Source organism: Meles meles, chromosome 1, assembly GCF_922984935.1.
Source record: "Meles meles chromosome 1, mMelMel3.1 paternal haplotype, whole genome shotgun sequence".
In the NCBI taxonomy this organism is placed as follows: Eukaryota; Metazoa; Chordata; class Mammalia; order Carnivora; family Mustelidae; genus Meles; species Meles meles.
Window position 1 is genome coordinate 161,688,027 of NC_060066.1, and position 15,421 is coordinate 161,703,447.

At 35.5% G+C, this 15,421-nt stretch overlaps 1 protein-coding gene across 2 annotated transcripts in view; it reads left to right on the plus strand.

The window, feature by feature from the left end:
• DNAI4 (dynein axonemal intermediate chain 4) overlaps positions 1–14,707 on the plus strand; it is an 85,542-nt gene extending 70,835 nt beyond the window's left edge. For both annotated transcript variants that reach the window (XM_045981525.1, XM_045981535.1), the window contains 4 exons: positions 2,649–2,747; positions 3,607–3,833; positions 6,854–7,010; positions 13,474–14,707. In XM_045981525.1, the coding sequence (XP_045837481.1) occupies positions 2,649–2,747; positions 3,607–3,833; positions 6,854–7,010; positions 13,474–13,518 (528 nt within the window). In that variant the 3' untranslated portion in view covers positions 13,519–14,707. The remainder of the gene's footprint in view (positions 1–2,648; positions 2,748–3,606; positions 3,834–6,853; positions 7,011–13,473) is intronic.
• Positions 14,708–15,421: the final 714 nt, after the last annotated feature.

Here is a 15,421-nt window from a genome sequence, read left to right on the forward strand (position 1 = left end):
TTCACAACTAGTGCCCTCCTTAATACCCATCATCTATTTAATCCATCCCCCTACCCATCTCCTCTCTGGTAACTATCAGTTTATTCTCTGTAGTGAAGAGTCTATTTCTTGGTTTTCCTCTCATTCCCTGCCAATTCCCCCTCATGCCACCATGTTTGTTTTGTTTCTTAAATCATTTTCCATCTTTTACATTTAACCTACATATAGCTCTATATTTAAAGTGCATTTCTTGGGGTACCTGGATGGGCTCAGTGCCTTAAGCCTCTGTTTTCGGCTCAGGTCATGGTCTCAGAGTCCTGGGAATGAGCACTGAATTTTGCTCTCTTCCCAGCAGGGAGCCTGATTCCCCCCCATCTCTGCCTGCCTCTCTGCCTGCCTCTCTGCCTACTTATGATCTCTCTCTGTCAAATAAATAAATACATAAATCTTAAAAAAAAAAAAAGTACATTTCTCGTTGGTCGCATATAGTTGGGTCTTGCTTTTTTTTTTTTTTTTTATCTAAACTTACAAGGCCCGCCTTTTAATTGTGTTGTTTAGACCATTTAAGTTTAGTTTGATTTTGATATGGTTTGGTTTGAGTCTATCATTTTACTTCACTGGTTTATTGGTGGTGGTGGAAGATGGTGGTATAACATGTCCTGGAGGCAGGACCCTTAAGCGGTCTCTCAACTCCAGAACTTCTTAGAGGTTGGGCTGAATCCTCTGTTGCAACTGCATCATAGTTCAACGTGAATCTTTGCCCATTTATGTTCCTTTCAAAGAGATTGTTCCCCAATACATCTCTTGAATAGAAATCTTAGATTTTAGAGACTGACCAAAACAGCTCTAGACAGTGACCTTGCTCTCTAGAGAAAGATAACTTGTTTATAAATGGTGTTAGGATAACCATTATCTATATAAAAATGGAATTACATATCTACCCCATCATAAACAAAAAACTTCTAGAAGAAGATGTAAGAAAACATTTCTATTACCTCAAAATAGGAAAAATTTCTTAAAGCACAAAAAAATGCTAATATTTTTAAAAGTTACAAACCCAGTTACATTAAAAGGAGGACTTCTGTTTATCGAAAGACACTAAAGTAAAAAGGTAAGCCATACACTTGGAGAAGATATTTGCAACATATATAATAGACAAAGAATATGTAATAGAATATATAAAGAACTTTTATGTAAATAAATATTAAAAATATTATGAGTAACATAGTTAAGAGACATGAACAGAAAAAGAAATACAAATGGCCAGTAACAAAAAATGTTCTCAACCTTGTTACTGTTCAAAAAAAATGGGGCCTAAAAACATTAAGTATAATTTTATATCACATATAATGGCAAAATTTAAGATTTCTAACATAACACAACTGTTGATGAGAATGTGCATCAAAGGGAATTTCCATATACTGCTGAATATAAATTGGTAGTACTAGTTTGGGGAAAAAATTGTATTTTATTGTGTTATTTAAAACTACTCATATTCCATGATCTAGTAGTTGCATTCTTAAGTACTGGTACATGCTAGTGCAGTGGGTATCAAATTTTAATGTGCATACAGATTACTTGGGAATCTTGTTAATGCAGATTCTGATTCCGTGGGTCTGGGGTAGGGCCTGAGATTTTGCATCTCTGAAATGCTCCTAGGTGATACTGATCTACACAGCCTGGACATAGAGCCTGGCTTTCAGACCTTTTAACTATGACTTCACAGTAGGAAATACCACTTAAAAATCTCTGTTTAGTACATACATTTAGTGTTAAAAATGCTTGAGATTCCATTTAGTTCAATCTTTCATTCCAAGCAAGAATTATTTCTTCAACATTATATACACAGTTATTGTTAAGTCCTCTGTTCTTCTCTTTGACTAGTTCTAATGAAAGAACACTTACTATTTTCCTAGATTGCTAGTTCCATAGTTAGGGAACAATAAATTAGAAATTTTCTACCTGGGGCACCTGGTGGCTCAGTGGGTTAAAGCCTCTGCCTTCGGCTCGGATCATGATCTCATGATCCCAGGATCCTTGGATGGAGCCCCATGTCAGGCTGTGTGCTCAGCGGGGAGCCTGCTTCCTCCTCTCTCTGCCTGACTATCTGCCTGCTTGTGATCTCTGTCTGTTAAATAAATAAAATCTTAAAAAAAAAAAAAAGAAATTTTCTTCCTTATTTTAAGCCAGTGCTTGTCCATTTAATTTCTAAAAAGGATCTAAGTTCTTCCCTCTATTCCAGCAAAGAACCAATCTATATTTTCTTTGCACTGTACTCCTTCAGGTAGTTTAATTATTATAAAATTATGGTAGAAAGAAAAAGACAGCAGACAACCATGATCAAGACAGTATTTCTAATTTAGGTCTAGAGTTGATTTTAATAGATCTTGAGGGATCTGATTTTTTTTCAAGATTTTATTTATTTATTTGACAGACAGAGATCACAAGTAGGCAGAGGGGCAGGCAGAGAGAGAGAGAGGAGGAAGCAGGCTCCCTGCTGAGCAGAGAGACCAATGCAGGGCTTGATCCAAGGACCCTGGGATTGCGACCTGAGCCAAAGGCAGAGGCTTTAATCCACTGAGCCACCAAGGCACCTGGGATCTGATTTTCTATTTAGCACATTTACTAATGTATCACAAGCCAATACATTTTAATTTTTTGTGTTTTAGGATACAAATATCTATTTGGCTGGCACTGAAGAAGGTCATATTCACAAATGTTCCTGTTCGTATAATGAGCAATACCTAGATACCTACAGAGGACATAAGGTCAGTTTAATTAGAGTAGGTATGGAAAATTTATCTTTTATTATTTCTGAAAAAATAACATTATATACAGTACTTTTAACATGCAATAAATTTACAACTTCAGAGTTAGCATTACCAACTTGAATTAAGTGCTTTCTTGGTTGCAAACAATTGATCACATGTGGGGCATCTTATTTGGCTTCTAGATATTCTTTTTTTTTTTCTCTCTTTGAGAGAGAGAGAGAGAGAGAAAATGCAAGCCAGTAGGGGTGGTGCAGGGAGAGGCAGAGGGAGAGGAAGTGAGAGAATCTTAAGCAGGCTCCATGCTCGGCACGGACCCCCACACAGGCCTCAATCTCATGACTCTGAGATCATGACCTGTGCCGAAATCAAGAGTTGGACACTTAACTGACTGAGCCACCCAGACACCCCTTGCTTCTAGGTATTCTTGATTTCTTCTTCAAGTTATAGAATTTAAAATGATTTCTGAAAAACTTTGCTTATGATAACATGCTGATTCCAAAGTAAAAATGTGTCTGGCATATACTTATTTTCTGTATCTTTTGTGATCGTTCCATCTATGGGTTTCAGCATTTTCTCCCTCATTAAAAAAAAATCCTTATATTTTTAGAGCAAATAGGTAAAATATGTATTAATATTTAGTTAGTATTGTGACAAGTGTATTTTTATGTCTCCATATGGCATAAGTTAGGGAAGGTTCTATCTATGACCTTACTCACAGCTAAAATGATACATGATAATGCATGGTGCGTAAATCTTCTAGAACGCTTAGCATTTTTTTAATTTGTTGGTCAGGTTTAAAGTATAAGATGTTCAATATTATTTACCTATGTATTTTATTTTGTTCTTCTAATTCTAGGGCCCAGTGTATAAAATAGCATGGAACCCATTTTGTCATGATGTGTTCTTAAGCTGTTCTGCAGATTGGGGTGTTGTTATATGGCAACAGGAGAGCACCACACCCTTTTTGAGCTTTTATCCAACCACTTATGTTGTTTACGATGTTGCCTGGTCTCCAAAATCCTCCTATATATTTGCAGCTGCAAATGAGAGCAGAGTGGAGATTTGGGACCTTCACGTCAGCACGTAAGTGTTAATGCTTTTCTTGGTAATAGTTCTCATAGAAGCAGTTTTGGTATTGGTTAAAGGGAATTGTAGTTATTTTAAAACAATAATGGTCTACACTATGAGAGTCCTTTACAAATAAAAGATATATGTGAGGATGCTATATTCATTTTAATTACTTAGACCATATGTGGTTTTATTTTTTTTAAGATTTTATTTATGTATTTGACAGAGAGAGACACACACAGTGAGAGAGGGAACACAACCAGGGAGAGTAAGAGAGGGAGGAGCAGGCTTCCCTCTGAGCATGAAGCCGGATGAGGAACTCGATCCCAGATCCTGGGATCATGACCTGAGCGGAAGGCAGAGGCTTAACCCACTGAGCCACACAGGCACCCCCCATATATGGTTTTAAACATATTTAAATGAAGATACATTACCTTATTCATCTCAAACTTCTACAGGCTGATGTAAGATATCATAGCTACCTTGGATTTTCATTGCCCGCTTTATGGAAGAATGCAGAGAGGCAACTAACTGTTTATAACTGAAGATTTTCTGCAGTAAGATAAAGGGAACAAAATTATTATTATTATTATTATTATTATTTTAAAAGTCAAGCAAAGCTTTATTTTGCGCCAAGCATCGAGAATCAAACCGACTATTCGGGGCCGCCTCTTACAGAGAGGGCAACTCTTCCCAGCCTCAAAAACTAACTTTTTTTTTTTTTTCATTTTATTTATTTTTTTCAGTGTAACAGTATTCATTGTTTTTGCACAACACCCAGTGCTCCATGCAAAACGTGCCCTCCCTATTACCCACCACCTGTTCCCCCAACCTCCCACCCCTGACCCTTCAAAACCCTCAGGTTGTTTTTCAGAGTCCATAGTCTCTTATGGTTCGCCTCCCCTCCCCAATGTCCATAGCCCCCTCCCCCTCTCCCAGTCCCACCTTCCCCCAGCAAACCCCAGTTTGTTTTGTGAGATTAAGAGTCATTTATGGTTTGTCTCCCTCCCAATCCCATCTTGTTTCATTTATTCTTCTCCTATCCCCCTACCCCCCCCATGTTGCTTCTCCATGTCCTCATATCAGGGAGATCATATGATAGTTGTCTTTCTCCGATTGACTTATTTCACTAAGCATGATACGCTCTAGTTCCATCCACGTCGTCGCAAATGGCAAGATTTCATTTATTTTGATGGCTGCATAGTATCCCTATGACCCAGCAATTGCACTACTGGGTATTTACCCTAAAGATACAAACATAGTGATCCGAAGGGGCACGTGTACCCGAATGTTTATAGCAGCAATGTCTACAATAGCCAAACTATGGAAAGAACCTAGATGTCCATCAACAGATGAATGGATAAAGAAGATGTGGTATATATACAAAATAATTATTTTTTATAATATTTATGTATTCTCTTACCTTGTTTTAAAACATATTCAAAGGGCCATGCATTTATTTTTATTTTCTAAGAAATTTTTAGAAGATTATTTATTTATTTATTTGTGTGCAAGAGAATGAGAGAGAGAGAGCACAAGCAGTATGAAGGGGAGAGGGACAAGCAGACTCCCCACTGAGCAGGGAGCCCAGTGCAGCCTGATTGATCCTGGGACTCCAGGATCATGACCTGAATGGAAGGCCCTGAACCAAAGGCAGACAGATGCTTAACTGATTGAGCCACCCAGGCACCCAGGGCCATGCATTTAATTAAAATTTTTAATTTAATTAAAATTTTTAATTTAATGCATTTAATTAAAACTTAATTTAAGGTGTTCCACCAAAGTTTAGAGTATCTTCTAGACCCATCTTTCATTTTAAAATGAAAATTTATACCATATAGGAATAAAGTGTTTGTGAATTTACTTCTTCAGTTGGAAAATACTATAGATTTTTATGCTAGTTATTAACAGAAGAATCAGGGAAATATATTTCTTAAAATAAGTGACAAAAAATTCAGTGGGCTTATTCTTAATGGCAATTTTTTCCCCCAGAAGTTAAAAATTAAATAACTCTAAAATTTTGTCATGGCTTCTACTATGAAATGGTTCAAACCTCAAACCAAAGATTACATCGCAAAGAAATTTATATTTAAGTATGAGATGACTAATGTATAAAATGATTACTTAACTCATCCCACCTCTGATTTTAGTTTTTTTGGTACAACGGTGGTTCTCAGGACATTTCTTCAGACATATACAAGTTACTGCTTCTGTTGTTTGTAGGGTGTCACTAGATTGCTTTAGACGATGGGGAACAGAAAAAGTTCTTGTTCGAAGTATTCTCTTACGTTCCAGAGGTTCATTTGGATCAAAATGTCCTTCTATTAAAAGACATTTACTACTTAAGAAGTCATATTAGTGAGGGTTCTCCAGAGATAGAGATGCAATAAAAAGAGAGAAAGAGAATTATTTTAAGGATTTGGCTCACATGGCTATGAGGCCTGGCAAGTGCCCGGTCTGCGGTACAGGTTGGCTGGCTAGAGTTTCCATCAGAAATCCATGTTGCAGTCAGGAGTCTGAAGGAAGACTGGAGGCAGAATTTTATTCCCCTTCAGGGAACTCAGTCTTTTCTCTTAAGGTCTTCATCAAACTGAGTAAGGTCTGCCTGCACTATGGAGGGTAAGCTGCTTTGTTCCAAATTCTACTGATCACTAAATATTAATCCCATCTAAACAAAACACCCTCACAGCAAAGTGTAGATGAATGTTGACCAAACAACTGAGTATCGTAGCCTAGCCAAGTTAATACATAGATACCCAGCACAGTAGTTTAAACTTATAAATGTAAATCTTAATTATGAACTTCCTGAATTTATTTATTTGAAATTAATTAGTTCACTGAAGAAAAGAAAGTTTTGATTGAATAAGGAGTTGAGAAGCCATTATTTTGATTTTGGAAACTTACTTACGTAAGACGCTTATTTTGTTTTGTTTTTGTCACTTGAAATCCCAGAAAATATCTGACCTTTCTTAATCCGTATACAAAAAGAATGTATTAACAACAACTGAATTTACAAGTGAAGTATTTTATTACAGCTTGGATCCTCTCATTGTGAATGTTGCTAACCCTGGAATCAAGTTCACAACTGTTCTCTTTGCCAAACAAACAGATTGCCTTCTAGTGGGCGACAGTGATGGGCAGGTTGCTGTGTATGAACTAAGAAATATGCCCACTACTTTGGATTCTGGCCGGGTAAGACTCAAAAGTCAAAAGTTTATGTTATTTTGTATAATTCTGTATCATACAAGGAATTTACATTTCTTAACTATCTTAAGTGTAATGCAGTAGGGAGAACGTAAGTCTCGAGAGTTGCTACCTACTCAGCATGGTATCTACTAGGCTTATTTTCTTTGAGCCTCATGTTTGTTTGTTTGTTTCTGTAAAATGAGAACAATATTGCTGTAGCATAATAATTATAAATGTGTGGAATAACTTTAAGTTGTGCCTAGTACACTGTTGGGTTTTAATAGTTGTTGAATATAGCTGAAGAAGATTACTGCAAATATTCAAAGACTTACAAGAAATGATATTTTTGATATTATCCAATGTTCCCAAAATAGGCATTTGTTTTTTTGTTTCTGTAGTGTTAACCTATTCCCTTACTCTGATCTTCAAATATGAAAACTTCCTTGTAAAAGTTTGACAAGCAATGGGTATTACTAGCTGCCCATTATTTTTAAGGTAGCTTTTCAATTTTTTGTTTTTCTAAAATTTTGTCTTTTGTCTTTTAAAGATTTTTTTATTTATTTGAGAGAGAGAGAGTGGGAGGGTGCGCACTCACGCTTGCATAGGGTGGGGAGGGGCAGAGGGAGAAGGAGAAAGAACCTCCAGCAGATTCTGTGCTTAGCTTATAGCCAGACTCAGGGCTTAATCTCACAACCCTGAGATCAGGACATGAGCTGAAACCAGGAGTTGGTCACTCAACCAACTGCATCACCCAGGTCGCCCTTCAATTTTTTTTTTTTTTATGTTTAAATTATTATTTTATGGAATAATCTGGAAAATATTATCATGAATATGATAAACATGTTAAAATATTTTAAATATGCAAAAATCCATAAGAAAAATACACTAAGACTATAATAGAAGAGTGGGTAATGGTCAGGAACAGTTCATTCCCCCAAAATAACTAGTAAATATATTTTAAAATTAAACCTCATTGATAATTTAAGAAATAAACATTTATTAAATTAAATTAAAATGTAGTAGCTTTCTCATATATGAAACTGACAAAGCTTTTTTTAGAGAAGGAAAAGATTCCATCTTTTTTATTTAAAAAAATTTTTTTGAAGACTTAATTATTTTAGAGAGAGAGCATGAGGGGGGAAGGACACAGAGAAAGAATCTTCAGGCAGACTACCTGCTGAGCATGGAGCCCAAGGAGAGGCTTGATCTCAGTGACCCATGAGATCATGGCCGAGGAGAAACCAAGAGTTGGATGCTCAATCAACTGAGACTCCCAGGCGCTCTAGGTTTTTTTTTTTTTTTTTTTTTTTTAATTTATTGGAACTTCTCAGTATTGGCAAACATTTGATAAGATAGGTTTTCTCTTACACAGAGAAATGTTGGAATTTTTTTAATTTAAAAAAAATTTTTAAATTTGTGGTATTACTTCTTTGGAAGCAATTTGGCAGTCTAAACCAAGACGATCATATTCCTGGAGCTCTGTTCTATAGAATCAATACAGGTAATCAAAGAAGTTAATTATAGCATAATTTATAACAGGATCAGAAAAGTAAAAGATCCAAGCAGAGGGAAATGTGGCCAGGGAAGTCAGGTGTATTAATTAGATTTGGGTCACATGTAGAAGGTGGAGTTTTACCCCAACCACATGGACTGTAAATGTCAGATAGATGATAGATAGATAGATAGATAGTTGCTTGCTTGTCATTTCTCCTGTCTAAAATCCGGTTCCACTTATTTCAAGTCTTTGCTCAAGTATCAGTCATTTTCTTGGTGAAATCTTCCTTGGCTACCTTATTAAAAAGTGTACCTCTACACTTTCTGTTTAGGATTCCATATGCCACATTAAAAGAAACAGATTAGAAGAAGAAATTTCTGAGATTATAAAAGACATAATGTCCAGTATATATAAAGAACTCCTATTAAAGGATAAGAAGAATTCAGTATTTTGTTCTAAAGATTTTATTTATTTATTTGACAGCCAGAGCTCACAAGTAGGCAGAGAGGCAGGCAGAGAGAGAGGAGGAAGCAGGCTTGCTTCAGAGCAGAGAGCCCCATGCGGGACTCAATCCCAGGACCCTGGGATCATGACCCGAGCTGAAGGCAGAGGCTTAACCCACTGAGCCACCCAGGTGCCCAGAAGAATTCAATATTTTAAATGGACAAATGTATAAAATCCTAATTCATAGGAAAGAAACTGGAAAATTATACTTAAGCAACATTCATTCTCACTAGTAACGAAGAAATATACAATTGAAATTGTGTAAGATATCAATTCAAACTAATTGGATTTACAAAAAGTAAAATAGTAGCCAATATCAAGTATTAGCAAAGTTGTAGGGAATTAGGAACTTTTATGCAACGGTCATGGGAATATGAATTAGCATAGCCTCTTTGGAGAGCAATTCAGTAAAAGTGAAAATTCAAATACCATACAAGTCAATGATACCATAGAGAATGTTTTGTACATGTGTTATTAGGAGACATGTATAAGGTAGTATGGTGAGGTGTTTTTCCTTTCTTTTTTCCTTCATCTTTAATATTTCCTTTGTACATGGAGATGATTACTCAGTCTCCTTTTGCTTAAAATGTTCACATTCCAGTATTTTATAAAATTTTAAAAAATCTTAGTTCATCTTAAGCTCTTACATTTAGATAATATATTTTATTATTCTTTTTTTTAAGTCCAGCAAATTTTAATACCTATTTTTAACAAGTTAAGTTCCATTAAATCCTTTAAGTTTAACTTAAAAATTTAATGTAGATTTTTAAGTACTTCAATTGCTTTATGGGCAAGCAAATCTGATACTTAAGGAATTCTTATTAATTTAATAAATTTTAAATGTTGAATATGATGAATCTTAAATTTTCTTAAATGTTCTAATGCTTTTTACAAAGTAGTAATGTTTCAATCTATAATCGTAAGTCTAAATCAATTACCCAATTACACATTTAAATTAATTCTAATTGAACACCACTGTATGGTGACTAACATAACATAAAAAACAGACAAATTTGTGAGACAATCTAATAATGGCAAATTCTCTTAAAAATAATGAATAGTTAAAATGCCAAATATATATAAGTTCCTTAATAAAAATATTAAAATTATCTGTTTGATTTGCTGCATTATTTCTATATATAATTATTATTCTTTTCAGGGTAAGAATAGGTTTTCCCAATAAAGAAACAAATGAAGCATTCCAAGTAGTTTTGGAGATTATTTTCTCTACTGGCTGACATCCATACTGACTGTGGACATTTAAGGAGATTTTCCTAACTACCTTAAAGTTTTAATTTAAATTCCAGTTAGTCAACATACAGTTGATTATTAGTTTCAGGTGCAAAATTTAGTAATTCAACACTTCCATACCTCACCCAGTACTCATCACAAGTACACGTTTTAATCTCCATCACCTATTTAACCCATCACCCCCTCCACCTCCCCTCTAGTAACCATTGTTCTCTCTAGTTAAGAGTCTGTTTCTTGGATTGCCTCTCTCTCTCTTTTTCCCCCTATGCTCCTTTGCTTTGTTTCTTAAATTTCATATATGAGTGAACTCATATGGTATTTGTCTTTCTCTGACTTATTTCACTTAGCATAGTACTCTCTAGCTCCATCCGTATCATTGCAAATGGCAAGATTTCATTCCTTTTTATGCAAACTGGTACAACTCTGGAAAATAATATGGCAATTCTGCAAAAAGTTAAAATAGAACTACTCTACGATCCAGCGATTGCACTACTAGATGTTTACCCAAAGAATACAAAAACCCTAATTCAAAGGAATACATGAATCCTGATGTTTATAACAGCATTATCTACAACAGTAAAATTATGGAAAAAGCCTAAATGTCCATCAAGATGAATGGATAAAGAAGATGAGTTATATATATACACATTGAAGACATCTTTCATTTATTTTTTATTAACATATAATGTATTATTTGCCTCAGGGGTGCAGGTCTGTGAATCATCAGTCTTACACAATTCACAGCACTCACCATAGCACATACCCTCCCCAATGTCCATAAGCCAGCCACCCTATCCCTCCCCCAACACACCCCCCAGCAACCCTCAGTTTGTTTTCTGAGATTAAGAGTCTCTTATGGTTTAAGACATCTTTTATTTTGAGCACTATGCTCTGGAAGCAGAAGGCTAAGCTGAGTCTGAACATTTTTGACAAATGTGTGTGTGTGTGTGTTAATGATTTCAACTAGTGAGCAAAATTTCCTTGTAACAAATATATTCCATGCTTTAATAATAAATACAGTTTTCTAATACAAATATGTTTTTCATGCTTTTGGTCATTATATTTTAAAGGTTCAGGGTTATTTTTCTGGGAGATTCAACAAAAACCTATTAATCAGATTTTGTATTACTTACAGCCAAACACAAGCTTACCTGATACAAATTTTCCTGAACTTTTCAGAGAAAAATTATAATCAAATAGTAATTTGAAGTCTCAAAGTAATTAATGTCAAACCATTATTTCCTATCAAGATATCTTATCAAGTAACATTATATCCTATAATTTCTCCATTAATTTTAACCAAAGGTAAATCAAAATTTTGGAAGGCTTATGTTTTCATTCTATAGGAAAGATGCACACCAAATTTATAATAAAGCCTGTCTCTGGGAAGAGGAGGATGAGGGAAGAACAAGATTAGGGATGGGTACAAAGGGAACTTCAACAGGAATATTGGTTTTGCAAAGGCAAAGTACCAGGTAACACATGAACCAGGTGTGCAGAGCAGGATCCATTGGTGGAAACCCATTGAGATATATCAAGGACCATGTTGTATAAGTATAGGACCATGACTCCCTCTTGTCCCTACATTGCCCATCATCCTCTGTGGCCTTGCACTGCAGGAGAAGAACTTTGATCCTTGGGTTGTGGATGTTTTAAGCAAAATGATTTCTGAAACTCTGGCACCTGCCTGAAAGTGTTCAAGGACTAGAATATTTCTGTGATATGACATAGTGTAACACTCCTGTCGTACCCCCTCAGGGTTAGTGGCTAGGGGTCACATCAGCCTGATGCCTGGCACGATCAGGACTATAGGGTCCAAGCCTTGCAATGATAACTTTGTGACAGAGCTGGCTGTCAATGGGATTTACCACCACATTAGCATTATTGTTTGTTGAAGCACTGCCTCCTCTCCTGATGGGATGTGGTTGGTTGCTGGGGCCTAAGTCTTGTGTTGAACAAAATTACTGTTTAAATACTTAGCAGAAGCTAATTTCAGTGGGGCATTGCACAAAGGAACTGTTTTTTTCTGGAGGCAGCCTCTGGAGAGTCACTCCTGGATACTATTTCTATTCTTAAGTTTCAGTATATAAATGTTTGCCATTTTTTTCTTTGCCCTTTGGGTATTTACATATAGACTGTTCATTCATTCAACAGATATCAACTGAGTATATACTATGTGACAGGGTCTCTTTTAGGTGCTAAGGATACAACAGTGAACAGATTACAGTACTGATCTACATTAGTCCAAGTGAGAGACTGAACTAGAAAGTTGTGGGTTTGAGAAGAAGCTTGGCAACTGACTTTGTGTCAGTCATCCTTAGTATAGGCTAGAAGATAGGACTGACTTAGGTAATACCATCACAGGTATTTATAAATTGGCTGTTAATATTTCAATTATACATTCCAGGAAACTATGATTCCCAGGTATCAGTGATTTTCTTAACATCACCTTCACTGTGTAGTAGAGAAAACTCTGGTCTTCTGTTTCCAATTCCCAACTTTACACGATATCTTTCTTAAAAACTCACATACCATCTTTGGTTTCATCCTCTTGCAGATTATTATTTTACTTCTTTGGCACAAAGATTGTTATTTTTTTTTTTTAATTTTTTATTTCTTTGACAGAGAGAAATCACAACTAGGCAGAGAGGCAGGCAGAGAGAGAGGAGGAAGCAGGCTCCCTGCCAAGCAGAGAGCCCGATGCGGGGCTCGATCCCAGGACCCTGGGACCATGACCTGAGCTGAAGGCAGAGGCTTTAACCCACTGAGCCACCCAGGCGCCCCACAAAGATTGTTATTATTAAATTAAACATCAAATCCACATTGAAATTCAGATATTCAAGTCTCTCTAAATCACGCACTCTAAGTCAGGAAAGAGTTTAAGATACCATTAATATCACAAACTATTTTACAGATGAGAAAACTGAGGTTTAGATATTAAGGCTAAATAGGAGCCATCAAAATGATCCCTTAACTGAATCCTTATAAATTTATTTATCAAACTCCCTTAACAGAGTCTTTCATAGGAAAAAGCAGGTTTATACTAGGAAGTAACTGTTAGTCTTTAATTTTGCTTTGGTTTGTTTACTTTTTATGATCTTATTGGGTGCCCTTCATATGTATCGCTAATTTATAAATTTTAAATGACATTTTAAAGACTCCTTTACCTCTTAATTTATATTTTATTGCTTTCTAATTATTTGACTTTTTCTTTTTCAGGGAGATATAATAAATACTTTGCTTGGACCCAAGTCAAACCAATAAGGATAATTCATCATTACTAATATTTTCTCTTGTTGCTGTTTAAAGAAAAAGAAACAGTGTTTAATGTCCAGTTATCCAATTTGTATGCAGTAAACTGGGATTTTGATGTTAGAAAATGAAATTTTATGTATAACCTCTATTTCAACTTAACAAATTTAATAAACTTTTATTTCAGAGATATATAATTAGTTTGAGATCTAGACTAATTGTAAGAGTTTTGCTGAGATTTTCTTAATATTTTTAGTCATATTCGAAGTACATATAGCTACATATGTGTACTCATAAAATATCCAAATCAGTCAGAAAATTATTATTCCATTAGAAACAAAGCTTGGAAATTATTAGAATTACTTATACCAAAAATCTTTCCAAGATGAAGTTCCATAGACTTTTAAATCTTCTGCTTTCCAAGATCTATTTTCTAGAGTTTATGAATTACACATTGTATTACTGTTATTTGAATTTTGGATTCTCACACCAAACTTTAAATCAGAATTTTATCCTAGATTTGAAAGAAATGAAGCTATGAAACTTTGTTAGACTATTTGACAAGCAAAAGACATTTGACATGGCAAATGTCAAATTTGCTTTGTTTAGCCACCAGGCATCACTCTCCCAATTCAGAGAGAAAAATGAATCTGGGACACATCAGGGCACCCTCCTCTGCATGCTCCAAATCTGCTATGGGTTTTAAGCCCAGGCTTAAGTGGGCCCAGAGAGAAAATAGAAAGTCCTCAATCTATAGTTGGCATCGGGATGTTATCTTATGAAAGGTTCTAGAGCTAGCTTGTGGATATAGGAGGAGTGGGAGGCAGCAACTCCCTCAGACAGTTTGCGAACAGCCTATTCCACTCTGTTTGTTAGAACAAGTCCTACATTTTGTTAGCTGAGGCCATAGGACAGTATGGCTTGTTTTGTAAAGCATTCCAAGTGGAGAGGAAATGATAAAGCATGTGAAACTCACTAAACTCTCTGAAAAAAAAAGTATGTATTAAACTAAGAATGGAATCTGTGCAACAATAGAAACTGCCTTTTGTAAGTGTCTATTACTTCACAGTCTCTATTTCTTTGTAGCCATCCTTTAAACAAAAGCAAGGTGATTCTCAAGTGGACTGAGAGCTTAGGTCAGGTACTAAGAATTACAAATTTTCCGCTGATAGAATTCATTGCGGTTCATCTCTTGTCTTTCTGAAAGAAAGTCTATAGCCTTTTCAGATTGACTCCACTCACTTAGTAATATGAATTTAAGGTTCATCCATGTCTGTTCATGGCTTTATAGTTCACTCCTTTTTAGTGTCGAGTGATATTCCATTGTCTGGATATATCACAGTTTGTCATTCACCTACTGAAGGGCATCTCGGTGGCTTCCCAATTTTGGCAATTACGAATAAAGTTGCCATAAACATCTGTGTGCAGGATTTTTTGTGGACATAAGTTTCCAACTCCTATGGTTAATACTGAGAAGCATGATTATTGGATTGTAGAGTATGTTGTTTTGCAAAAACAAAATTAAACAAAACCAAACCCACTCAAAATTATCTTCCAAAGAGGCTGAATACCATTTTTCATTCCATCTCTCAATATGTGAGAGCTCCCATTTTTCAATATCCTTGCCTGCTTTGGTATAGCTAATATTCCAAATTTTGGCTATTCTAATAGATGTGTAGTCATATCTCATTGTTGCTTTAATATGTTTAATATGCATTTCCTCAGTGAAAAAAATTTTAAGAATTGAATGAGAATTCTGCTTAGCAGTTAGCCATCTCATTTCATCCCTCAAACACACATGCACACACACACGCACACACACCCCAATGGACTAATTAGGGGTCTCCAGAGAGAGTGGTGACTGTCCTCACTTTAGAGTCTTATTTTGTGCTGGGTATTCATTACTTTATTTGGT